This window comes from Rhineura floridana, chromosome 6 (assembly GCF_030035675.1).
Source record: "Rhineura floridana isolate rRhiFlo1 chromosome 6, rRhiFlo1.hap2, whole genome shotgun sequence".
Lineage (NCBI taxonomy): Eukaryota > Metazoa > Chordata > Lepidosauria > Squamata > Rhineuridae > Rhineura > Rhineura floridana.
Window position 1 is genome coordinate 92,206,500 of NC_084485.1, and position 27,142 is coordinate 92,233,641.

The 27,142-nt window shown below is 41.2% G+C and overlaps 1 protein-coding gene across 3 annotated transcripts in view; it reads left to right on the forward strand.

Moving 5' to 3' along the window:
• Window positions 1-27,142, forward strand: part of ZYG11B (zyg-11 family member B, cell cycle regulator) — a 43,019-nt gene that overhangs the window by 5,885 nt on the left and 9,992 nt on the right. For 2 of the 3 annotated variants that reach the window (XM_061633000.1, XM_061633001.1), the window contains exons 2-8: window positions 11,647-11,812; window positions 13,048-13,802; window positions 17,870-18,010; window positions 19,189-19,365; window positions 20,579-20,643; window positions 22,796-22,895; window positions 24,009-24,059. In XM_061633000.1, coding sequence (XP_061488984.1) covers window positions 11,647-11,812; window positions 13,048-13,802; window positions 17,870-18,010; window positions 19,189-19,365; window positions 20,579-20,643; window positions 22,796-22,895; window positions 24,009-24,059 — 1,455 coding nt within the window. The remainder of the gene's footprint in view (window positions 1-11,646; window positions 11,813-13,047; window positions 13,803-17,869; window positions 18,011-19,188; window positions 19,366-20,578; window positions 20,644-22,795; window positions 22,896-24,008; window positions 24,060-27,142) is intronic. The other variant, XM_061633002.1, reaches the window with a different exon arrangement.

The window sequence follows — 27,142 nt, forward strand, 5'->3', positions numbered from 1 at the left end:
CCCATACCGGAGGAGATGGGGAATTTTTGGACGCCTGGTTTGTGAAACCGAAAGGGGTGTTAATGGGATAGATCGTCCCTGTCCAGTCCACGCGAGGATGGAGGGGTGGGGGGATGTGAATAAAACCGGCGGTGGGAACCTGGGGGAGTATTCAAACGATTGGAATACGTACCCCGGACCGACTATGGCATGCTCACGAGAAGACGGAGTGCCATGATACTCTGTATTTGATGGACCAGCAGATATCTGACCTTCTCCGCTTCCAAGTTCTGTATTCACAGTGTGGACGGGAGTGTGAATTATTAGAACCAGCGTTTCTGCTGTAAACATGCATTGAAATTTGGGACTGGGGAGATGACTGTGAATACAGCTGGCTAGTTGAAGAACATTAAGGGATAAGTGATCTTTGGTTAGTAGCTTGGTTGGTTTTGTAATTTCTGTCAATAGTTACTATGGAGTGTTTTGTTGCCATGCATCCCTTTGTGGTGAGAAAATTATTACCAGCCTTCCGGGAAACTTGTGGGGGGAGGTGGGGAGAGAGTGGCTGGGGATCCTTTCATGCATTACAACGGCCACATGCAGGATCCCCGGGAACACTACTGCAAAGTGACAGCCCTGCTGCAAAGACAAATGCTATCTGAAAACTGCTCACCATGCAGTCTAACCCTATTGCATGGAGAATTTCTTAATGTGCTGATATTTAGTTGTTTTTGCTGTTATTGGGATTATGTTTTTGTATTTTATTGTTGGACCTTATTATGAATTATAAGTGTAATGTTTCAACTTATGGTATGTTTCTTAATGAGAGCCAGTGTGGTGTAGTGGTTAGAGTGCTGGACTACAACCTGGGAGACCAGGGTTCAAATCCCCACACAGCCATGAAGCTCACTGGGTGACCTTGGGGCAGTCACTGCCTCTCGGCCTCAGAGGAAGGCAATGGTAAACGACCTCTGAATACCACTTACTATCGACTTGAAGGCAGTCCATTTCCATTTTTCTTACGGAGATGTTTCTTTAACTTTTTGTTTGACTATTTTGCATTTTGTTTTGTAACACTGAGTTATGTAACTTTTTAATGTGGGCCGTCTTGAGCATAGATTACTATGGAAAGATGGCATACAAATCAACTATGATGATGATTATGGAGACAGTCTACCAACACACTATAGGACTGGCTCATTTAACAAGCTCCTTTGACACATTATAGCTGCAGCTTCTAGTACTGCCATGCTACATTAACACAACAGCCTCTACGTGGCTGCAGTAACATATTGGAATCTGTAGTTGTGTAGTGTTCAGCACCTACATAGAAGTGCATCTTAAAACGACTTCCTTTCAGGTATTTCCAAAAGAAGCACATTTTTAATACCATGCCACTGAAGGAAAAGTCTGTGAAGTCCACTGTGGTAATATGATGACTAGGTGCTAATGAAGGCAGGGCTTCTTCATATTGAACTGCTCTGTAGAAGAGACAGCTTTGACACATATGGTTTATCATGCAAGGGTATGGAAAATAGTACCTGTTGAAATACCTGCTTTTACATGACTCCTAACTGTTCAGGAACCCTTTACATTTGGTCACCTTCGCATGGTCAATCCACCAAAAACGTACTGTGACCTGGTAGGTGTTTGACGTCCTCCTATCTCTACAGTTCATGACACATAGCAAAACAGCACCTCTATTGAGCTATATGTGTCTGGGTGTCTGAATTTGGCATTGTGCATCACAAGCTGAGCAGGCATAATTTATGTGCTACCTGAAAAGCTTCTTTAAGGCTATGTTGTCAGCTTTGACATTGTATCTGCTATGACTACTTTGTAAGTGAGGACAATTAAAAATTACTTTGTGTGTGAGTGACTAACATTAGTAGTCAAACTATAGTTTTGATATCAGAAAACAATGTGTATGAGAATGTTTAAGATGTATCTGTTGTTCTTTGACACATACATAAGAACATAAGAAGAGCCTGCTGGATCAGGCCAGTGGCCCATCTGGTCCAGCATCCTGTTCTCACAGTGGCCAACCAGGTGCCTGGGGAAAGCCCGCAAGCAGGACCTGAGTGCAAGAACACTGTCCCCTCCTGAGGCTTCCGGCAACTGGTTTTCAGAAGCATGCTGCCTCTGACTAGGGTGGCACAGCACAGCCATCACTACTAGTATCCATTGATAGCCCTGTCCTCCATGAATTTGTCTAATCTTCTTTTAAAGCCATCCAAGCTGGTGGCCATTACTGCATCTTGTGGGAGCAAATTCCATAGTTTAACTATGCGCTGAGTAAAGAAGTACTTCCTTTTGTCTGTCCTGAATCTTCCAACATTCAGCTTCTTTGAATGTCCACAAGTTCTAGTATTATGAGAGAGGGAGAAGAGCTTTTCTCTATCCACTTTCTCAATGCCATGCATAATTTTATACACTTCTATCATGTCTCCTCTGACCCGCCTTTTCTCTAAACTAAAAATCCCCAAATGCTGCAACCTTTCCTCGTAAGGGAGTCGCTCCATCCCCTTGATCATTCTGGTTGCCCTCTTCTGAACCTTTTCCAACTCTATAATATCCATTTTACGTAAAAGCAGTGATAAAAAAGAATAGGTTTTTCCATTGCACGTTAACATGGGGAATAGCCATTCTAATCTATTGTACATTATTCTAGATTAATGATTGTGAGCATGGAACCATATATACTGTAGTAGTTCTGGAATAAAAGAGTGATCTTGTGGATTTGTCTATAAATGTCAGATCAGAGAGTGGCTCTGAAACTAAGTAATCCAGAAGCAAGGACTATGCACTGGTTTCCATGAAGAATGCACAGAGCACCTCATGGAGTGCCTCTTAACACCATCTTAAAAAGTCATACAACAACAATAATAATATCTTAAGGACCTAGAAAAGGCTCTCTACACCATATAACAAAATCAAACAATATCAAATTCTGCCCACAGGCTTATGATCTAAAATTTAGATAATAAATTACAAAAATTTGTAAAGTTGCATCCAGGGTTTTGTTATTGTTTGCTAAGGAAAAAAGGAGCAAGGAAGTTAAAATCTCAGAGATGGCCTTGGAAAACCAGCTATGTTTTTGAGGTGCTGCTTAAAGAATAAGAGGGACTGAATCACTGACATTTTTGGAGGAAATAAGTTCCAAAGATGACATGCTCCAAAAGAAAATGGATGGAGGCAGGAGATGACGCTTATGATCTTTGGTCTAACTAAGAGATTGGTATTGGAAGAACATAAACTCTGGATAAGAGTATAAAGAGAAATGAAAGGTACGAAGGATGAAAGCAGGGAGCTGAATACTGAAAAGAAATGTCTAGGTGAACTTGCGTAGGTAATGATCAGATTAGAAAAATAAGCTCATTTAGCAGACTTTAAGACAGGAAGACTCGACTGCATAAACTTGAAATGCATATAATTGGGCAAAGAGTGAGATCTTTGCCGTAAACATTCTGTAAATTTAGCAGAGTGGAGGGGACAAGGTTGCAGTGGGGATGGATGCCATCTAATTGTAGTTGTATGCTAAAACTTGATTATTTCTCATTGCACTTTTATGGGTAATGTGAGAGTTCTAATCTATATTTGTGAATGTAAATTAGAATTAGGAGTGTTGGTTATTCTGAATAAACATAATGTATAAGGGTCTGATGGTGTGGCTGCTAGATGCAGGTGTGTGTAAGGGGAAATACAAAAGACCAGTTCTCTTAGCAGGCAGAAACAAAAACATGGTAAATATTTGAGAGGTCTTTTATATAATATATTTATTTGTCTGGCAAGGTAGCTATAAGGCATTTTGTGCAAAGAGGAGTTAATTTGTGTAACTATAATTTTTTAAAAGTGGGCTGTTGAAGAACTGTGTATGTGCACAGACTGATGAACTAGATTAAAATATTCTTGCCTCTGCCAGTCCCAGACACTTAATTTCATTTTTAAAAGTTTATCTTGAACCTTAAGGACTTGATTACATTACTTCTTGAGAGACTCTTTCTTCTAAAAATTGAGCTACATGTTTGGCAAAAATCACATAGTAGAGTCTGTAGGTGTGTGTGGTGGGGGTACCATGTTTCTGAAAGCACCCCTCCCCAGATGTAAAATTTCAATTCAGTAGTTTCACAACTTTATTACAACTAGAATTACTTCATTTCAGCGAGGCTTTGAACAAGGCTTTAGACAATTCTAATGAATTTGGGAATGCTGTGGTGGTGTCCATAGATCAATTTATTTATTTTATTTATTTATTTATTAAATTTATATACCGCCCGACTAGCAATAGCTCTCTGGGCGGTGAACATAAAATAGTATAAAAATACAATGAATAACAAAATAATATTAAAATACAATCAACAATACAATAAACATTATTAAAATTAGATCAATGTAACTTAAAATGCTTCAGAGAATAGGAAGGTTTTGACCTGGCACCGGAAGGAAAGCAGAGTCGGCACCAGGCGTACTTCCTCAGGGAGACTGTTCCATAGTTCGGGGGCCACCACTGAGAAGGCCCTAGATCTTGTCATCACCCTCCGGGCCTCCCTGTGAGTTGGAACCCGGAGGAGGGCCTTCGTAGCAGAACGTAGTGCACGGGCCGGTTCATATCGGAAGAGGCGTTCCGCAAGGTATCGTGGTCCCGCACCGTATAAGGCTTTATAGGTTAATACCAACACTTTGAATCTAGCCCGGAAACATTTTATAAACAATTTATAGTTCATTTACTAAAAATAATGGCTGTTTTTTCTTTATTATATAATTAAGCAGGGAGTTGTGCGCTTTGGCATAACATAAGAAAGTAATGATATGTGTTTAATAAATATTCTGAAAGCACTTGCCTAAAACTCTTAATTTTACTTATGTTATATAAAGATTAATATACAAAGAAGTGTGCTTGGAATTGTTTTGAGAAGGCAATGTTAACCAGCCTGACCAAAGGAAAGTCCAATTGGTTGTACTTTAGAGAATTAACACCTGATCCATGCATTCTATTAGCAACCTGTGTCATGGGCATTGGGTTATCAAGGGCTGCTAGGGTTGGTCCTGTAGCAATGCAGTCTTGATGGATGCCTGTCTTCTTTACATGGGAAGAAAAAGGTACCTGTCGTTTTACAAGGATGATTCCTGTGCTGTAGATTTGCTCTTGATTTGCGTGCATAGCTTTTGTGTGAACGTGCTTTAAATCTGTTTTCAAGAAACCAGCGGTTTGCATTATCACCTTATCCTCCAAAACCGTTCAACCTTGAATGCCATGATTAATGCCATCAATACATTCATTAAAGTAGCAACACTTATGAACTTATATTTCTTTTAGAGTTGGAGATTGTAAAACACCACTTTCTCAATCTCCCTTTCTCAATGTTTTGCTTAAAGGGTAGGCGAAATAGAAGGCTTGTACTGAGAATATCCTAATGCTAATAGCCTCTGACTTTCCTTATTCCATGTAAGGAAACAGAATCTGTTGGGGCCGTTAATTAAACGTGTTCTGCCAAACATTCTTTCTCAAGGTTTTTTGTTATTCTTTTACAGAGCAATCCAACTCAGGGGAAGCTGGCATAAGTGGTGCTGGCGCGAGAGGAGCTGGTGTAAAGTTCTGTCACATCCAATTGACACGCAGGAGCCTCTGGGTTGACTGAATGTCAGCTCGGCCAGCAGCTGTGCACAGGGACCAGAAAGTAAAAGCCCACTCTCCTAAATACCCATATCAGGGAGTAAGCCCTCTCCATTTTACTTTTATTGTATTTATTTTATTAGACCGACCTTTTCCTGGCATAACTCTTGCCTGAATTGGAACCTGCAGGAGTGCTTCAAACATGAGTTGGATGAGGCCTAAGTCCCCTCACCTCAGCTCCTCCCCGACATGCCCCCAGAACACCCCTTTTTGGGGACTTACACCAGCTCCACTTACGCCAGTCTCAGCTGGGCAGAGGGACTTAGACTGGCATAGCCTGGCTGAGCCAGGACGCAGCCAGCTCAGCTGGAGATCTGCTGCATCCAACTCCCCTCAGCTCAGCATAAATGCAAATTGGATTGCACCCTTTATCCATAACTTGTATATACCCCCCCAAAGTATACCAAATCTAAAAATCAACATGAAAAAACACAAAAACTTCACTTTCCTTCTCAATTCTATAACTGAAATATGTCAGTGCTGCTGGTATGTTTCTTTGTGCTGGAAAGTTTTGTAAGACGAAATCGTGGTCTTAGTACTAAAATAGCTTGTGGGTAGTTCAACTGCTGCTATCAAAAACTCTGGTCTACTTATTTTTATAAGCTACATATTCCTGCAAGAACGATTAATTAACTACTTCCAGGATAAAATCTTTTGCATCTTCCAGGATAAAATCTTTTGCATCCACCAGGACTTGGATTCCAATGTTGTAGCAGTTGAATCGAATGAGGTGTCCAGAGCACGGTCTTGCCTTGATTTTTTGGATGAGTTTCAGTTGGTACAGCTTGAGGACGTTGACAAGGTGCTTGGAATGGTGCGTGCAACCACTTCTAGCTTGGATCCTTGCCCCTCTTGGCTAATAAAAGCTAGCAGGGCTGGAACTGCCGGCTGGGCCAGGGAAGTGATTAATGCCTCATTGCGAGAGGGAGTGGTCCCTAGCTGCCTGAAAGAGGCGGTAGTAAGACCACTTATGAAGAAATCGTCCCTGGACCCAGGAAACCTTAATAATTACAGGCCGGTAGCAAATGTCCCATTTTTGGGCAAGGTCCTAGAACGAGTGGTTGCCGGCCAGCTCCAGACACTCTTGGATGAAACTGATTATCTGGATCCATTTCAGTCGGGTTTCAGGCCCGGTTTTGGCACGGAGACAGCCTTGGTCGCCCTGTAAGATGACCTTTGTCGGGAAAAAGACAGGGGGAGTGTGACTCTGTTGATTCTCCTTGATCTCTCAGCGGCTTTTGATACCATCGACCATGGTATCCTTCTGGGGAGACTCGCTGATTTGGGAGTTGGCGGTACTGCTTGGCAGTGGTTCCGCTCCTACTTGGCAAGCCGTCTCCAAAAGGTAGCACTTGGGGAACACTGCTCGGCACCCTGGGTCCTCCAGTATGGAGTTCCGCAGGGGTCAGTTCTGTCCCCCATGCTTTTTAACATCTATATGAAGCCCCTGGGTGCGGTCATCAGGAGTTTTGGAGTGTGTTGCCATCAGTATGCTGATGACACGCAGCTCTACTTCTCCTTTTCATCTTTGTCAGGCGAGGCTGTCAATGTGCTGAACCGTTGCCTAGCTGCGACAATGGACTGGATGAGAGCTGAGGTTCAATCCAGACAAGACTGAGATGCTGTTAGTGGGTGGTTCTCCTGACCGGGTGGCGGATGTTCAACCTGTTCTGGATGGGGTTGCACTCCCCCTAAAGGAGCAGGTTCGTAGTTTGGGAGTTCTTTTAGAACCATCCCTGTCACTTGAGGCTCAGGTAGCCTCGGTGGCACGGAGTGCCTTTTACCAACTTCGTTTGGTGGCCCAACTACGCCCCTATCTGGATAGGGAGAACCTCACTTCAGTTGTCCATGCTCTGGTAACCTCTAAATTAGATTACTGCAATGCACTCTACGTGGGGCTGCCTTTGAAGACGGTTCGGAAACTGCAGTTCATGCAAAATGCAGCGGCCAGACTGATAACGGGGACCAGGCGGTCCGAACATATAACACCTATTCTGGCCCACTTGCATTGGCTGCCTATATGTTTCCGGGCCCGGTTCAAGGTGCTGGTTCTAACCTATAAAGCCTTACATGGCGCGGGACCACAATATCTGGTGGAACGCATCTCCCGATATGAACCTACCCATACACTACGCTCAACATCGAAGACCCTCCTCCGGGTGCCTACTCAAAGGGAAGTTCGGAGGGTGGCAACAAGAAAAAGGGCCTTCTCAGTGGTGGCCCCCGAATTGTGGAATAGTCTTCCTGATGAGGTACGCCTGGCGCCAACATTACTATCTTTTCGGCACCAGGTTAAAACCTTCCTCTTCTCCCAGGCATTTTAATATGTGTTTTAATATGTGTTTAATATGTGTTATAAAAGTTTTAAGTTTAACATTTTTTAAGGAAGGCCATTTTTACTGTTTGAATTTGTTTTAAAATGTGTTTTATTGTATTTTGATATTGACTGTTTTGAACCGCCCAGGGAGCTTCGGCTATGGGGCGGTATATAAATTTAATAAATAAATAAATAAATACTATAGGTTTGAAGCTTGTGAGACTATTGTTTTATCATTCTTTGTATAAAGTTATTGAAATATTAATGTTCGTCAGACTGGCTAAACACTTGTATTTTCTGATCAAATGGATGTTCATGGCCTACTCCCAAGTTACTGAAAAATGGGCTGAGAAGATCCTTTGGCTAGATAGTCATTAGTGATCTACCTTTGTTAGATTTTTCAAGCAGCAATGTGTCTTTAATGCTGGTAATTTTGTGAGCCAGGCATACTTGCTGTCAATAGACTGAATTTTTCCTCTTGATCCACCCTGTTTCTAACCTTTGACCCACCTTGCTGATTCACTGTAGCTTATTTAATCAACTCGAGAGAAATTCCTGGTAGCGGTACGCTACCACCAGAAATGTTATATTCCTGTGTGACCTATGGGTACAATCTCCAGACCACAAGCTGTTTTTATGCAGTGTATGGGTTGCACAGTGATTGCAGCAGCCATGCAGATAACTCCAGGTAATCTTGTATTGTTTATTTCTTATTCTAGCAATAAGAAGTGCTTCTTTCTCTGTTGCATAATTTCAATCTTTCTCTCTCTTCCCCCCTTCTATATATATATATATAGAAACTCAGCAGTTTTTTTATGAAGGAACAGTGATGCTCTTAAGGAGACATTGTGATTGAAGTTTAAATCCACTTTGGTGTGTAGCTGAGAGAGATCCTGTTGTAAAATTAATGGGAACTGCACTTGCTGTGCCTTTTAACATGTTTTTTGCAAAGGCTGAATATATTTTGTTTAATAGCTCATTTGAGTTCATCAAGAAGCTTATCTGAGGCAGATGAAACAAAAGAATAGAAGATATTGAAACTGAAATAAAAGGGAAGTGCTTTAGTGCGCTGGCAAGGAATTAGCACTACTATTTTTAAAATTGGCTGGGAGGTATGTGCTAGGCCACTGCGCCTGCTTTTTGTCAGTGGTGATGGTGATTCACAGTGTTTGTGTTATTCCCTTAAGTTGGTGAAAGCTAAAGAATTGAAAATGGCAGGCTTTCATATGGGATATGTAAGTAAAAATAAAGAAGTAAAAATAATTTGAATAACCTTGTGGGATAAGAAAGCGCTCTGAAGTTATAGTCCTTGATTAAGTTTTTTTCCTTTATTATCTTGGCTACTATGTATGATATGTACAGCATGGAACAATGGAAACTGGAAAAGAAACAAGAGCTAAGGCATCATTGTTGCTATATTTCAAAGGGGAAGTTGAGTAATTTTTCCACATTGTGTCTCTTCCATATGTCTTCTGACATGTTACTTCAGCAAGTTTATTAAAAGACTTCAAAAGCTTGTTTAAGTGCTAACATTTGACATGGAAACTGAAACTTCCTAGGGTCTACTAGGAGAAAGATGAGCTTGTAAAATGATCACCTGAATCCCTCTTAAAAGCCATAATCCACAGGAGAGTACGTCTTGTAGTGCTCTAAAATGCTTGAGCCAGTTTTATTGAACATGTTACTCCTAGTGAACTAGTCATGATTGTAGATCCTGCACAAAATTGTGGGATTTCTTTACATCTTGTTCTTAAATCCCATTCTATGCTATGGTATCCCTGTAACATTGTCCATAGCTATTAAAATTTTGTCAGTTATCCATGCTAAAAGTTGTGTAGCTTTTCAATTTTACTATACAGTATGATACTGTCCAGAAGTAAATAAAAAATCAGGATAGCAAATACTAGTTTTGATGGTCTTGCCCTGAATTTTATTATGAATTTTATTGATGTTTTATATGTTGGCTGTATTGCCCTGTATTTATTTATTTATTTGTATATATCCCGCCCTTCCTTCCGCAGGAGCCCATGGTGGCAAACAAAACAGACTTTAAAATACATTAAAACAAAACATATTTAAAAACATTTTTTTAAAAAGCTTTCAAGAATCTTTTTTTAAAAAGGTTAAAAACATATTGCTTATTTAAAAAAAAGGTTTAAAAACATACTAAAAAGCAGTTCCAACACAGACGCAGACTGGAATAAGGTCTCAACTTAAAAGCCTTGTTGAAAGATGAAGGTCTTCAATAGGCGCCAAAAAGATAACAGAGATGGCAACTGTCTAATATTTAAAGGGAGGGAATTCCACAGGGTAGGTGCCGCCACACTAAAGGTCCATTTCCTATGTTGTGGGGAATGGACCTCCTGATAAGATGGTTTCTGCAGGAGGCCCTCACCTTCAGAGCGCAGTGATCAACTGGGTATATAAGGGATAAGACGGTCTTTCAGGCATCCTGGGCCCAAGCTGTAGAGGGCTTTGTACACCAAGACTAGAACCTTGAACTTGGCCTGGTAGCAAATGGGCAGTCAATGTTGCCCATTTATATATTTCTTATATAAGCAAATGAAAGTCATTACATATTATGGAAAGGATTGGGGGGGCAGGGGAGTACAGTTGGGAGCAGAACAGGAGTACTTGCTGAGCCAACTCAATCCTTGCCTTTAGGTCTGAGACAAGGAAAGCAAGTGGCAGGGGTATTCCCTGGTAGATATATATGAAAGGATAGAATAGAGGGTTGGAGAAGGATAGAATAGAGATATTGTGCCCGCTCATCCTTCTTGGGCCTAATGCTACATAAGAAGGGTCCTGTTGAATTGGAACAAAGGCCCATCTAGTCCTGCATCCTGTTCTCATAGTGACCAACTGATTATCTGTGGTGGTGATGATATTGATGATTAAGTACTTGTCATTACTTATTTCATTCGCTCTCAAATCTAATACCGATGCCTAGGAGAAAAAATCTCAATTTAGAAGGCTTGTTGACAGAGGAAAGCTTTTAATAGGTGCAGAAAAGACAACAGAGAAAGTGCCTGTCTGATATGTAAGGTGAGGGAGTTCCAAATGGTAGGTGCCACTACACTAAAGGCCCAGTTCGGATCTCCTGGTAAGAAGGTATCTGCAGGTCCCCTCTCCTGCAGAATGCAGTGATTGGTTGGATATATAAGGGATGAGACAATCTGCCTCTGAGAAGCTTGCAAGCAGAACAGGAGCACAGCATCACTGTCCCCACTTGTGATTCTCCACAACTGGTATTCAGAGGTATAGTGCCTCTGACACTCAGGGTAGTGCATCACCATCATGGCTAGGAAGCATTGATAGCTGTATCCTCCATGAGTTAGTCAGCTTCATTTTCACTCTGAAAACAAATAAGTTCATAACTTGTAATTCCTTCATTTAGCCAACAAAATGCATATTGTCTCACCCTTTTACATGTATGTGTAAATGACTATTCCTATCATTGTCACAGTATGAACTCTGCCATCAAATACCCTCCAAGTCCAATTTCTGCTTCCAAAGGATCCTTTTAGTGGTGATTAGAAATGTTCTTTCCTCACCCAGACCCATTTGACAGTGATGGGAGCTTGCTCCCTGGTGCAAATGACTTGATCTGTGATGGACTATGACTTTTTTTTTTAGCAAACTGTATAATAGTAGTTGTCTTCTTTCTTTATAACAGGAAGAGGCTTCACCATATTCTCTGCTTGACATCTGCTTGAATTACCTAACTTCTGACCTAGAGAAGTTTTGTACAGAAAGGCAAGATGGGACATTGTGTTTGCAAGAGCCTGGAATATTTCCACAAGAAGTGGCTGATCGATTGCTGCGGACGATGGCATTTCATGGTAAAGCAATGCTTCTGGATCTAGTAATTATGGAGGTTCCGATAGAGAGGAATATTAGAAAAGTCATTATTTGAGCTGTTCCTTGATTTACCTGCATAGGGCACTGTGTTATTCCAACTTGTCACACAGTTCTCTGGGGCTACTTTAACTGCTATCACAAGCCAAATTTGGGCCATTAGATCAAAAGGCATGCTGGCCACTAGACAAGTAGGACAGAGCCACATTGTTCTTCTAGGTTAACCACTGAAAATTCCTTTGTGCTATAAGAAATCCTGGGTGCAGAGTGATATTCTTTATATGCCCTGGGCTCCTTCAGGGAGGAAGGGCGGGATATAAATCAAATAATAAATAATAAATAGCATGTCTAGGGCTTGGCTAACTCTTCTGTAGATGTTTCGGTATCTCTCCTTACCCTGTTCCTTCTTCACATATATCCTTCTCAGCACACAAAAAAGCCCCTTGCACTGCACAGCTGAGACTATATGTTAGTTTGGTGGGAGTTGTACAAGCACCGGGATAGATCTCAGTAGTAGGGTAAAGACCTGAGTAGCCATTTGCTCTGTCGTTGGTACCCTGCTGGATACTGTATGGCAATCCAATCATTTACCATGGTGAAGCTTGGCATGGCAAAAAATAGGATCATGATGCAGTTCTCCAGTATGACATGCCTGTTGATACCACTCTTTCACAAAGGAAAAAAGAAGAAAGGTCTCAGAATCAGGAATGTTATGCTTTATGTTATGCTATGCTTTATGTTATGTTATGCTTTATGTTATGTTTTATTTCTAGGCCGCCTTTTGGCCGAAAAGGCCCCCAAGGCGGCTTACACACAAATAAAAAACACAAATACAAAATACAAATAAGAACAATGCAATTTACGAAAACTCAAACTAACAAAATTATAGCATTTCTAAAAAGCATCAACAGCTATCCAAAAGCATTCATCTTCCTGGTAAAGGACAGTCCCCAGAAAAATGTCACTGAGAGCAGGGGTGAGGGGGCAAAGCAGGTGGGAAAGCTTTGCCCCTTGATGGTCCCAGCACAGTCTCACACCTACGGCAGGTGATGACTCCTCCTCTTGTCTGGCAAACCTGCCCTTTCCTTCTATTCTAGGCCTAGTTCCGAAGTTGAAATGGGAATTTCTCAGCTATGGTATCTCCCTCTCCACCCACCCCCTCTTTCCAATTTTAAAGATCTGTGATAGATCTGATTATTGTCCTTCTCTCCCAACCTAGGTCTGCTGAATGAAGCAACGGTTGGCATTTTTCGAGGCAATCAGATGCGCTTGAAACGAGCTTGTATCCGGAAAGCCAAAATCTCTGCTGTGGCTTTTCGGAAAGCATTTTGCCACCATAAGCTGGTGGAGCTTGATGCTACTGGAGTGAATCCAGACATTACGATCACAGACATCATCAGTGGACTAGGCAGCAATAAATGGATCCAGCAAAACCTTCAATGCCTTGTGCTGAACTCATTAACTCTTTCATTGGAAGATCCCTATGAAAGGTGTTTCAGTCAGCTGATGGGTCTTCGTGCTTTGAGCATTACTAATGTTCTCTTTTACAATGAAGATCTGGCTGATGTGGCTTCGCTTCCAAGATTAGAAAGCTTGGATATATCCAACACCTCAGTCACTGACATAACCGCACTACTCACCTGTAAGGATCGCCTCAAGTCTCTTACCATGCACCACCTGAAATGCTTGAAAATGACAACCACTCAGATTTTGGATGTCATAAGAGAGTTAAAATTCCTGAATCATCTTGACATTTCGGACGATAAGCAGTTCACATCTGATATTGCACTTCGTTTGTTGGAACAGAAAGACATATTACCCAATCTCTTATCTTTGGACATTTCGGGGAGGAAGCATGTTACTGATGAAGCTGTGGAAGCATTTGTTAAACAGCGGCCCTCAATGCAGTTTGTGGGCCTGCTAGCTACTGATGCTGGCTACTCACTGTTTCTCACTGGTGAAGGAAACTTAAAGGTTGGTATTGTTCGTTACACAATTCTAACTAGTTCTGAAATAAGTTGTGGGGGGAATCTTCAAATCCTGGTGATTAAAGGGTCAGTTCTAATGGCTTGGGGTGTGTGTGGATGTGGTATCATTGGCTCCTGAGGGTGGCAAGGTCAGAAGCAGGGGCCCTAGACCAGCGAAGGACCTACCTACCCAGCACTCTTACTTTGCAAAGAGCACCCAAGAAGGCAAGAGGCAGCATGAGAGAACTAAGGCTACCTCACCCCAAAGCTCCCCAAATCTTGGAGCTGGGATGGGGGTGGGACTAGCAGGCTCTCCTCGTTTCCCGCCCTTCTTCTTCTTTTTTATTATTTATTTATTTATTTGCGGTCATAGACCCGACTTGTTATGAGCATAAAATACAACAGGATTAAAATACAAAGGATAAGATAAAATAACAGTGTAAACTTTCAAATATATACATATATATATAGGGAATTTCAAAAATAAAAGAGTACTTTTCCTAGGGGAGCTTAGAACTGATTTGTTGAGCGGCATATAAGAAATTAGCGGCTTTCAATGTGATTTCTCTGTTATTTCCTGAAACAAGAAAACGTATCTTGTTATCAGGAGTCAGCAAATCAATGCTCTGCAGCATGTTCTCTAGGTATTTAGAGCGTATGGAATCATACATTGGGCAGTTTAAGATAACATGAACAAGTGATTCCACAGAATCTTTCCCACATGGACATAAGCGTTGGTTATAGGGGATCCCCTTGTACCTTCCCAGGAGTATTGCAGAGTGAAGAGAGTTGAATCTGGCTCTAGTGAAAGCTGCGCGAAGCTTTGGAATTTCAAGGAAATCCAAATAAGAGCCTTGCTTAAGAGGTTCAAATTTCAATTGGAAATATATAGGTGAACAAGTTTTGGTAGCTTGTGTAATGGCTGTTTGGAAGTTTATATCTCTAAGCCGCGTACAGATGGCAAGTTTAGCCGAGGATAAAGTTTGGGACGAGAGGTATTCAGATGATAAGCCTATCATGCGGAGTTTGTTTCTTATGATATTATTCCAACTTGAGGAATACGTATCTCCCCAGATATGGGTTAAATAACCCGGGGGTGGATCGTACGATACTCTAGCCCAGTAGTTTGTAGTAAGGAGCCACGCATGACATTCCATGGAGAGCAAACCAGCTTCAAGTCTGAGGGCAGCCGCCGGCGCGCATCTTGGTAGACCCAAAGTCTGACGCAAGAAGGTGGAAAGGACCGATTCTATTGAGGGATTAAATGCCTGTATCCAGAGTTGCGAGCCAAATAATAGTTGGGGGATAATTTTTGTCTGAAATACGTGAAATATTGCTGGTAAGTATCTCCCTCCTTTGTGATAAAAGAAACGGAGAATTTTTTTAACAGAAATTCGTGCAAGTGAAACAGCAGTTTTTATATGGGAGGACCAGTTCAAAGATGAGTGGAAGATGATGCCTAAATATTTGAATTGTGACACTAAGGTTATGCGCTGCCCATTAACTGTCCAGGTCCCTAAATGATGTCGTCTTGAAAAAACTAGAATTTTGGTTTTTTGATAATTTATAATTAACTGGTTCTGGGTACCAAAATGGGTACTTCTTCCAAAATGGACTGATGGCAAGTCAGGCTACTACTGCTCCTGCCTCTCCATTTCTCAGTTGCAATTCCTTAATTTATATACCACATTCTGCTTGTTCCACAACGCTTTCTCCTCTAGAGTTCAGGTAGTGGGTTAACTAAGGTTCTGGCCATGCTTCTTCCTTGTATAAACTTTGCGTATTGCTTGATCTGTTGTTGGGTTCCCCTCCCCAAGTTGCCCAGAAATCCCAGTGGGGCCATGTGACAGAGTATAAAATATCATAAATGCATAATAAAATGATGTATGACATGTACATCAGAGCGGCAGGCATGCCAATTCATTTTTCGCAGAGTCTTTCTCTCAAAGGTACCACCACAGAAAACCTCTCAAATTGCTCTTTATTCTTGAGAAATAGCATAAGGCTTTTTAAAGGGGGAAATGGCACATGTGCATGCATATTATTTTTTCCTCTTCCCCCTCATTCTAGCAGAAGTGGCAAAACCTCAACGTGAAGTTTTTTGGGGAGTTCTGTGACCATTTTGTGGGTTCTCTTGAGGTACCATTTTAAAAGTGAAAACTGGAGGTGTTCACAGATGGTGTGCTGTTTTTGTCCCTGTAGATGATAGCCTGTGAGAGGCTGATCCACCAAGAGTGCTTATCTCTCCTTCTGCAGCCTCCTTTGTCACTTTCCTTTCCCTCTGGTATATAAAATATGTTGTCATGCTCTTAAAAGCCCCCAGCACCATAGCAATGACAGTAAGTTCAGTTGCTTTTACTGGCTGGTAGAGGACTCTGTTGCTTAGCCATTCCCACCTCCCATCACCTCCTGCCAAGGAGCACAGCAGGGAGAAGGGGGTGGTGCTGTGTTTCTCTGCTTGAAGACGCTGAAAGTTATTTCTTGCCCAGTAAGAAGAGAAAGTGTGAAATGGTCATTCTGTACCTATTAGTATGTTGTCTTTTGCAACCCATGGTCAGTTAGGTCTCTGACTAGTTGATCATTATTCTTGAAATATTACATCTACATTTATAGCAATGTACTGCTGAAATGGGTCACTGAGCTTATGTAAAGACATGGGGCAATTTGTTAGCCATGCATACAGTATATTAATGGCATCGTAGATCTCGTGCAGAACAAATACTGTTTTACTTGACTGTCATATTCAACAAACTGAGTGGAAATCTCTTTGGCACAAAGTATTAATTGCTTATAGTGTCATTTTTGGTGTAATGTTACCTGTTTTTAAATATTCTCATACATAAACAATTCACATACTTATGCCTCTTTTTCCAAGTGATGCATGTATGGAGTCTTTGCTAAACTGGACTGCTTCAAAACTCTTAGGGAAATTTGTTCTGAGGTCTATTCATTGAAAACATGGATCCTGGCTTCTTCTGAGATGTTCAGATCCGCTGTGGATTTGGTGGGCTAGTTATTTTGCATCTGCTTTTTGCAGTGTGTTTGAGTATCTGAGTTGTCTAGCAACACAGGGTTTTCAGCATTTGAGAGCACAGAAATACTGAATGATTGTAGCACATAAATAGTTGATCAAGTGCATCAGGGACTTTGTACTGTACATTATGTGACAGAGTACAGAAGATTGGTTGTCATGAAAAGGTTAAAATATCAGAAGAATACTAATTGTGAAAAACAGAAGCCTCAAATAGGATGAAAGTTTCCTGTTGTTGTTTTTAGTGGGTAAAGATAGACAGATTTGCTGAAAGCATAGTAAGTTTGGATAAGAATGCCAGAGTTTTCAAGTAATAGTCTGGATCCCACTTTTAGTAGCAGCACTAACTAGATTGTCATATTTAATGTATAAAAGCCTGAGAGTCCAATATCTTAAACTGCTATTCTGTACCCACTTACCTGGAAGTAAGTCCCATTGAACTCAATGGGACTTAACTTTTGAGAGATATTGGATGTTACTATATCATTGTGCTACTAATCTCAAACTAAAAGATCTTGTGTATAAGGAATTTTCACAAGATATGGTGATAACCACCAACTTAGATGGCTTTAAAAGAGGATTAGACACATTTATGGAAATTGAGGATGTCAATGGCCATTAGTCAAAGATGGCTGTATGCCACCTCCAAGATCAGAAGGTACATACCTCCAGTTGCTGGGCAACAACTATGGCTATTGCTGGCCTTCTTTTGGGCTTCCCAAGAGGAACATGGTTGGCCCTGTGGAAAATAGGATGCTGAGCTAGATAGGCCTTTGATCTGTTGCAGCACAGTTCTTAGAATATCCTTTGCATGTACAACATCCCTGGTTCAATTTCTGGCACCTTCATAATATGATGTGTGAATTGAGCCAGAATATAATTTATCATGAATAAATGTCAGGGTAACTTTGGGGAACTTAAAACATGTAAAACCATTTGACTGTGTAAAAAATTCCAGTTTTATCCTCTGTTTCCAACAACATCACCTGTAACTCTTTCTGCCACTACTGCAAACTCTTGTATGTTTTGTTCCTATGTTGAAGGTATCTGGAGAAGCGAATGAAACTCAGATTTCCGAAGCTCTGAAGCGTTACAGCGAGCGAGCATTCTTTGTGAGGGAGGCACTCTTTCATCTCTTTAGCCTTACACATATTATGGAAAAAACCAAACCAGAAATTCTAAAGGTAAAACTATTTCACACTGATAAGGCATCTTTGCAGGCATTGCTTGTGAATGTAATCTTGGGCTGTCTTCAGTAAAGCACAGATAAAATTCAATAAAATGTATGTACACTGGTGAATTTGTAGGCGGGAAAAGAGGATATGATAAATGTCAATTTTTAGCTGAATTTCTGACTATTTACATGGTATTTATTTATTTTGAAAGTATTTTTGTACCACCATATCATAACATGTCATGGCGGTTTACAATGTTAAAACATAAAACACCTTTTAAAAAAATGAGGGGGGGAAATCTTTTAATTTAAATGGTTTATACTCGCTTAATGGGCAGGAGAAGTGTGTTGTACAAAAGGAAGAAGACTGGCATCTAGTTGGGCACTGTGAGAAGAGGATGTTACACTAAATGGGTCTTTCATTTGTTCTAGCATGGCTGCTCTTAGCGTTCTTAGGAATTGGCAATGAAATAGTACCCTACTCCACTTAGCTTTTCATTTTTCATTTTCTGATGTGGTCTGTGGACAGAACTAGGTGTCTTTGAACGTGGGTCACTGCCGAACAGCAGTAAAATGGCAGGCTGGGGATAGGGCAGGGGTGACAATTTTCCAACAAAAGTGACCGGCAGGAGGGTTTGCTGAATCCTTCCCCTGCCCACTGCTCCATCCACCCCAACTTTTATTCCAGCAGTTCAGCCTGGTTGTGCATATTTGTGTGTATGTAAAACACCTGGATATGATCTTGTGTATGTGATCATTAAAATATATGCTGGTAACAGAATATACATGCAGATGAGGCGGGGGGAACTGCTCAAGGTTTTCCTTTTCAAGCTGACCTCAGTCAGTCTCTTCCGTGCTGTCTTCCTCCCACTTCCAAATTCCTTCGTAATGCTAGATTGAGGTGTTTCTGGAAAGCAAGAAGGGTAAGAGGAGAGGGGCAGACCATCTGACTGGTGTACTGTCCAGTAAGAGGATGAAATGGTTTATCTGTTCTCCCCTGTCTTAGGAGTTTAAAGGTACTGCTACAGGTTTGGGGTAGTGCTGTATGAGATCCTTAGCCATGGCTCCTTTAAAAGGCCTTGAGATGAGTAAGCTGACTTGTTCAGGATCTTTGTGACTGATTCTCTACATGTGATTCCATGTGTCCTAGGAGATTCCGATTTCACCTGTTTTGATTGTTTGTTTCAGCTAGTAGTTATTGGGATGAGAAATCACCCTCTGAACTTGCCAGTGCAATTAGCAGCGAGTGCCTGTGTGTTTAACTTGACAAAACAAGATTTAGCAGCAGGCATGCCTGTTAGGCTCCTGGCAGATGTCACCCACTTACTCCTTAAGGCCATGGAACACTTTCCCAATCACCAGCAGGTAAGTTCCCCTGCCCTTTTCAAGATAAGGGGCTTAAATATTTCAGAATGCTGAGCTAATGTGCTGAAACAATTAAAAATGTAAAAAAACCCACACCCTTTATTCTAAGTTGAAACTACGTAGATGCCGATGGGGAGGGATAAACGCTTCTCCCATATTGTTGACTTTGTTATGAACAGACTGGTGTTCAGGCTGACTGCCTACAAAAAACAGGAGCGAGTAACGTCTTGTTGGAAATGCCTTTGAAGCTTTTTGGGTTATCCTATGTTAGTCATACTCGGGATAGGCTCACTGAAACTTATGGACCTCAGTTAATCTTGCTCATTAATTTCAATGAGTTTCTCTGAGCACGACTAAATGTTGAATACAACAGTGTATGTTCAGACTTTGGCTGATTTTTATGAATGTGGCCAACATTGGCCGTGCCTGTTTGACTTACTAAACTACCCTGAGATTGCATTAACCGTGAAGTGGTGGTGGGTTATTAATAACAGTTCATCTAAGACCGCAATATTTTGAGCAAAGTTTGCATTGTGCATCACTATTTCCACCCACATTTTCTCACTGACTATGTTCACATGTTACTCTAAACCATATTCTTCTCTCTCTGACATGGCTGTGAGGAGGAGATTGCAAGTTTAGTTTCCAGTTTCAACTAACCACAGTTGAGAATGCCATCTGAACTTCAACTGTCATTAATGTTATGGTTTATTTAAAGAGGCCAGCTTCATAACCCAAGATTTGAAGTTGGTTTGTTTCAAACTAGCCATAAGATTAACCAGTTTGTCAATTCGGACAACATGACAAGTGGTGCTTAATCTAAACAAGAAGAGAAAGCTTCTGAAATCCCATAGCTTGCTTCAGCTTGTTCTTATTACACTGAACCATGGTTTAGTGCGACATTCAAAGGGCCATTGTATCTTAGGAAGAGAACCTAGATAGCTGTTGTTTTTGCTAAATGGCAGAGAATAATAAAATGAAGATAAAGTGTATGGTAGATTCTGATGATACTTTATAAAGGGTTATGCACCCATGTATCTCATCCCATCTTACTGCATTTCTAAACAAACACATTTGCAAATGACAATATTAAAACATAAAAAATGCTTGTGAATTCTAGATAATTTATTAGATTCATCTTGAAAGGAGGACATGCTCAAAACCCCTGCATGAGAATTTTTTTGTGCTGAACTGTGCTTCACTTTTTTTATAGCTGCAAAAGAACTGTCTTCTGTCTCTGTGCAGTGACAGGATACTTCAGGATGTTCCATTTAACAGGTTAGTGTTTCCTCCTGAGTTATGGACAAGGAGAGAGAGTGAGTCTCAGGTTGTTGAAATCTCATATTGCTTTGCAATTTACAAACTGCTCTTTATGCCTTGGAATATAACTCTTCTCATATTTTAGGGACATATTATTAAATAGCTGTAATACTTTGACTACTTATGAGCTATTATTGCCAAATCCACATGCATGCCATTTTCTTTTTGGATGCTGGTTTTCAAAACTTGCTTCTACACAAGGGTGTGGTTTGATTGCACTGTACATCAAGAGGTTCTGGATTTTGTAGATTAATGAAAGTTGCTTGTATCGCATCTAATAGGCTGCCAACTAGGGATGGCAGTCCTTAAGAATAGATGCCCATGAAGATTATAAGCTGCCAACTTCTGACTAAGTTTGAGCTATTGCCTCTATAGATAATGCCAAAATGGATAGAAAATTCAACTACTACCTTATGCTCTAGCGAGATGTAATTGAGCTGCATACATCATAACTCTTGCAATCTCACTTTTATTGCAACTGTTTCTAGCCCTTTTACTTTTGAGCACTGATTGGAAAGGTTTTGCAAACCAGAAGTAGGCTGGGTATGGTTTCCAGTAGTTAGAACCTTGCATAGCTCCCTGTTGCTCTCTCATGTATGCAATTCCCTTTTACCCTAGTCTCCCATCAATCCCAAGTCTCCACATTCTTTCCTCCAACTCTGTTCTTGAGCCCCGAAAAGAGATCTGACTCTCTAAATTTCAACAATATATGAAAAGTTGCTTAGTGTTCTCATTTTTTCTGAGCGCATTTGAATTTACATACTGTCCTGGCCCTCTCTGTCTCCTATTGCAAGTGTAATTTGGAGATCTGAAATTGCAACCTGTTGTTTTTAAGTGTGTGGCTAGTAGGAGTGAAAGAGTGGCAGGTTGTATCTCAAGTGGGACAGTACAGTATGAGAGCTAGGAGGAAGCACACATTCTTGGTATGTTAAAAACTATCCCAACTTGATAGCCTTACAAGATAGCACTGGATATCCAGCTAAACAGTTTTGCTAACACAAGGACTTTTTCCTGCACAATAGAGCTTCCCTGTCCTGTCCTCTCTCACTCCCCAGTGTGACCCCCTAAATCTGTTCTGGTTGTTCCTTCAACCTTGCAGAGCAGATTTACAGGGCACGTAGGGGGCACACAGGGAGAGGAGAGGGCACGGAAGTCCCACTGTGCAGTTAAAAGTCCTTGCACTAGCGGAACTGTTTGGCTGGATACTGCCCAGTGGGTATGGCAAGCCAGCAGGATGAGGGTATAACCCTTGCGACAAATGCTTCTGATTCTTACCACAGGCAAGTTACATGACCTGGGAGGAAGACGATATTGACAAGGGGTCAATACAGGTTGGTTTGCTGACTTTGTCACACCACTAAGGCTTAGGCTTTGTTCCCTCCCCTGTTAAAGTACAGGGAGCCTGTGCCCCCAAGGCCTCTAAAGAAGAGTCAACCTTCTTAAGGAGCATGGGTGTCTCTTCTTCCTTGCTTCTCAAAATGCCAAGTTCCTACCTACTAACTAAATTCTGTGCAGATAAGGTGTGATAAATCATAAAGCACAACCCAGAACTCAACAACTGATCTTAAAGTATTTATGAAATGCTGCAAAAACCCACAGCTGCCCATGCCAAATCTGTGTCAGAGTAAAAAAATTCCTCCCTGGTTCTATCAATCAATGATGATTGGGGTCTCTAGCACTCGCTGTTCACTGTTGTTGCCCCAAAGTGGCATACCCCTATTAAATGCTGTCAGGACACACCATTTTGCTTAGTACAAGTAGCTGAGGCAGGCTAGGACTTTACAGTTTTTCCGTATACAGTAGGGCCCCACTTACCGGCGCTTCACTTACCGGCGTTCCGCTAATGCGGCGGCTTTCATTCCCCGTTTTAAAGCCACTTTTGTGGCATTTTTGCACGACGCACCCCATTATACTCAATGGGGTTCCGCTTTACGGCGATTTCTGCTTTACAGCAGGGGTCTGGAACGGAACCTGCCGTATAAGCGGGGCCCGCCTGTACTTTTTTCTGTGTAGCAATGGCCTAATTCCTTTTATTTTTGCTGTCTATAAGATATGGTACATAGTTCTATTCCCCTGCCCCAAGATTTATGAACTTTCTGTTGCCTCTCAGGTTTGAAGCAGCCAAGCTTGTCATGCAGTGGCTATGCAACCATGAAGATCAGAATATGCAGAGGATGGCAGTGGCGATCATCTCCATTCTTGCTGCAAAGGTGTGAGACTTTATTTTATTGTAAGTCTTCTGTTATTTCAGTTTTTAAGGGTGGGTTACAACTGTAAATATCTAAAGCAATAAAAATAAAACAGAATAAAATCAGTAATCTGTCAACTTTCTGATACGCATGCCGTTTTCTCTGAGTTAAAAGACCTGACATTAAAAGGCTTGAAGAAAAAGGCCTAAAGCTGAACAATGTTAGTGACAGCCAAACTTCCAGGGCAAGCGTGTTCCATAACTGAGGTACTATAACTAAGAAGACCCTCTAATGGGGTCACTGACCCTCTTGAATTCACATAACATTGGAACTATCAGCAGGGCCTCCCAACAGATCTCAGGTCATGGACAGGACAGCATTGGGGGAGGCACTTCTTTAGGTAACTAGGTCCTCAGCCATTTAGGGCTCTATAGAAACCAAACCTTGAATTGGCTGCAGTAGTTAATAGGCAGGAAGTGCATGTCTTTAAGGACTGCTGTTATACGGTCTCTAGAAGTTAGACCCAACAACACCTTGGCCTCTGCATTTTACACTAGCTGCCACTTCCATACATTTTTCAAAGACAGCCACATATAGAGCACATTGTAGTAGTCTAGACTGACGGTTACTAGAGCGTGGATCACATCCCGCCTACCCTATCTAGGAATGGCCGTAGCTGGCAAACTAGCCGTAGCTGGAAACAGGCCCTCTGTGCCTCTGAAGCCACCCTGTCTTCCAGGGACAAGGTGGAATCTAGGACTACCCCCAGACTATGAACCTGATCCTTCCTGGGGAGCGCAACCCCATCCAGAACAGGTCGCCTACCTATTTCCAGGGCTTGGAAATCATCAGTCCACAGTATCTCTGTCTTCAGTTTATAGCCCTCATCCAGCTCATTACTGCCTCCAGACACTGATCAAGTACCTGCACATCTTCATCTGATTCAGATAATAAAGAGAACTAAAGATGTGTACTGGTGACACCTCATCCCAAATCCTGTGATGACTGCTCCCAGTGGCTTCATAAAGATGTTAAAAACACAGGCTTCACAGCTGCAATGTTTGTAACTTGCTTCAGTCCCAAGGCCCTTCTAACAGTAATCTGATATTTCTGCTTGTGTTTTTTTGCTTGCAGCTTTCAACAGAACAAACAGCTCAACTTGGTGCAGAGCTCTTCATTGTTAGGGTAAGCCAAGTGCTAGCACCTTTTCTGAAATGCTGTTCCAGCTGAAATACTGTCAGTTCTAACATTCTGTGTAAGTTTGTTACATTGGACAAGGGATTTTTATTTTTAAAAAGTGCACTGGTATGATCAGTTTAAAAATGAGCATTTAAAAAAATAAGAATATTAAGTGTATTATGTTGAAGTTCTTTAAAGTACTCTAATGATTTTTACACATATACCTGACCACCCCATTAGAAGCAAATATAAAATATAATATAATATATATATTATATATAAAATACAATATAAAAGCAAAATATATTAGTGGTGTTACTTCTCCGTGGCGCAGAGTGGCAAGCGGCGGTAACGCAGCCGAAAGCTCTGCTCACGGCCGGAGTTCGATTCCAATGGAAGGAGGAAGTCGAATCTCCGGTAAAAGGGGTCGAGGTCCACTCAGCCTTCCATCCATCTGTGGTCAGTAAAATGAGTACCCAGCATATGCTGGGGGGTAAAGAAAGGCCGGGGACGGAACTGGCAATCCCACCCCATATATATTGTCTGCCTAGTAAACGTCGCAAGATGTCACCCTAAGAGTCGGAAATGACTCGCACTACAAGTGCAGGGACTCCTTTACCTTTTTTACTTCTCGTTTGGGAAGTGGGGGGGAGGGATGCATTGGTTTTACTCCTTGAACTTTGCTTTTGATCTCTAGCTACTGTAGGCATGTTGCTGTCTGTGGTGTTGAAAGGTCAATCTCCTTTATTAATCCTCATGGTCAAGAGGGCAAAGTGCTTTTTCAGTGTTGTACATAGCAGGACTGACAGTGTAACATTAGAGGGGTAGACTCTGCTGTTCAAAGAAGGTAACTGGTTGGTGTGCAGCCATCCAGCCTGTGGACTTGGTACTTGTGGACTTCTAGCCCGCTTACCCCTTAGCCTACTCCCCTGTTGCGTTTTGGATTCATATACTGTATCTGCTGTGGAGCTAGCATTCATATATATCATCTTCCAAATTGGTGGAGAATTTGGCTTCTGATATTGATCATGAGATGGCAGGTTCCCAAGAAGATCTTTGGCTGACATAAGATGAAGGCCTTTCTGGGTTCCTGTTGCTTCATCTCTATTCCATATGATGGCCTGACCTACCTGGGAGGAAGTCCCATTGAACTTAATAGGACTTACTTCAGAGTAGACATGCATACAGTTGCAGTGCATGTCTGTCTTGACATATAAAATAACTGAGTTCTAAATGTACCCTTTGTATTGATGTTCGTTACTGTTTTTGTGAGCTGCTTTGAACATAATTTGGAAACACAGCATATAAATAAACTTGATGATTCTGCAGAAATTAAGAGGGGAGCCTTGTGTGTTGAAGAAGCATCACATGGCTTTCAGATCATATTAGTTATGTTAGCTGGAGCAGCATATTATACTGAAACAACCAGTATATCAGAGCTCTTTATTTCAAGGCCTTTATTTTAAAAATAAATAATCTATATATGTGATGGAGTACATATTTTAATATTTATTTCATTTCTCAGTTGTACTTCCTCCTAAAGGATCCCTGGGCAATATACAATAAAACATCAAAATACATCCAATAAATAACATAAAATAAGCATAATCATAATCATTAAAATGCAATAACCAGTTGTAGTTGTTGGGCATGAAGACAACCAACCTCAATCCAAAAACCTAAGTAAACAAAAATGTCTTCAGTTGATGTCTAAATACGAACAATAAAGAAGACAAACGTAGCACCAGTTAGGAAGCTGGACAAAAAAAGTATTGTCTCCTTTTAAAGGAGAACAGCAATAGGAAACTCCTAACTACGCAGATGCTACTAAGTTGAGTGCCAGCTAGGGGCCAACCATATAATGACACTATCCACCCAGCAGCTTTCAAAACTAAGAATAGCAATAAAAAATGAAACAAGCAAATTGCAGAACTAAAATTATTGAGTTAAAACTGTAAACAATTGAGTAAATAGTAATGGAACAATAAAAACAAGCTAGCAGAAATAAAATAGCACCACTTACTGTTCTTAAAAAGCACGGACAGATATAACTCTTCATCTGGCATTTAAAGCTCATAAGAGTAGGTGCCAGGCAAACAGCCCTTGGAAAGACATTACAGAGTTGAGGTGCTGTTACCAAGAAGGCCAGGTGTCTGGTCATCTCCTGTGTTAACATCTGCAAGTGGGGGCTTCTAGAGAAAGGCATATCCTGATGATTTCGAGGAATGGCCATGTCCATATAGGGGCAAGGCGGTCTTGAGCTACCTTAATTCTAAATCCTATAGGGTTATAGGCTAGCAAAAGGCATTGGAAAGATTATTTAAAAGTTAGAATGAAATGTTTGCTCACTTGGAATGGAAGAAAAGGAAGTAAGTTTATTTAAGAAATGGTTACAGTAGAAACATGCAATAATTATTATAGTGTGTTGGGGAAGTGACTGCTCCACCTATGTGGCAGGAAATGATAGAAGATATAATCCCAGATTATGTCTTTAATTAGGGCTTTGAGTTCAGGTTGTGTGGTAAAATAACATTAAAAAGGTACTAAGTTCCTTTTGATGTCTATACAGGCATCACAAGTCACATTATCCTGTAGAAACCTGTTTCTTCCATTGGCAGGCAGGGCTGCTTACTCAAAATAAACCTACTAATTGCTCATGGGTGAGGACTCCAGTTTGCCAAAATCAAATGGCATACTGTTATACCTGCTCGTAAGTGGGCTCACCTGCTGTTTGAAATGCAGACTAGTGTACCTATCTATAAGGGAAAGAGACTCCAGCCTGTCCTCTCACCAGCGGTTTGCAGTGGGGTTGAAGTTTAGCCTGCCATGTGAAATGGCTGGCTGTAGCCCTCCCTGCCCTTAGATCTGCTCATGAGTTAGGACTGTGGGCTTCTGCTTGACGTGACAGAGACATTTGCTTATGTTTATTTCTGTCCTGTTCTTTGTGTGAACTTTTTATCATGCTTCAGAAGCCTGCAAAATCAGAGATGACAGTAGGAGCCAAACAATGAATTGCATTTGCCCCCTATTGTCATGGAAGGGTCAGGCATGGCATTTAATGTAAGGTTTTCTTTTTCTTGGTGATATTG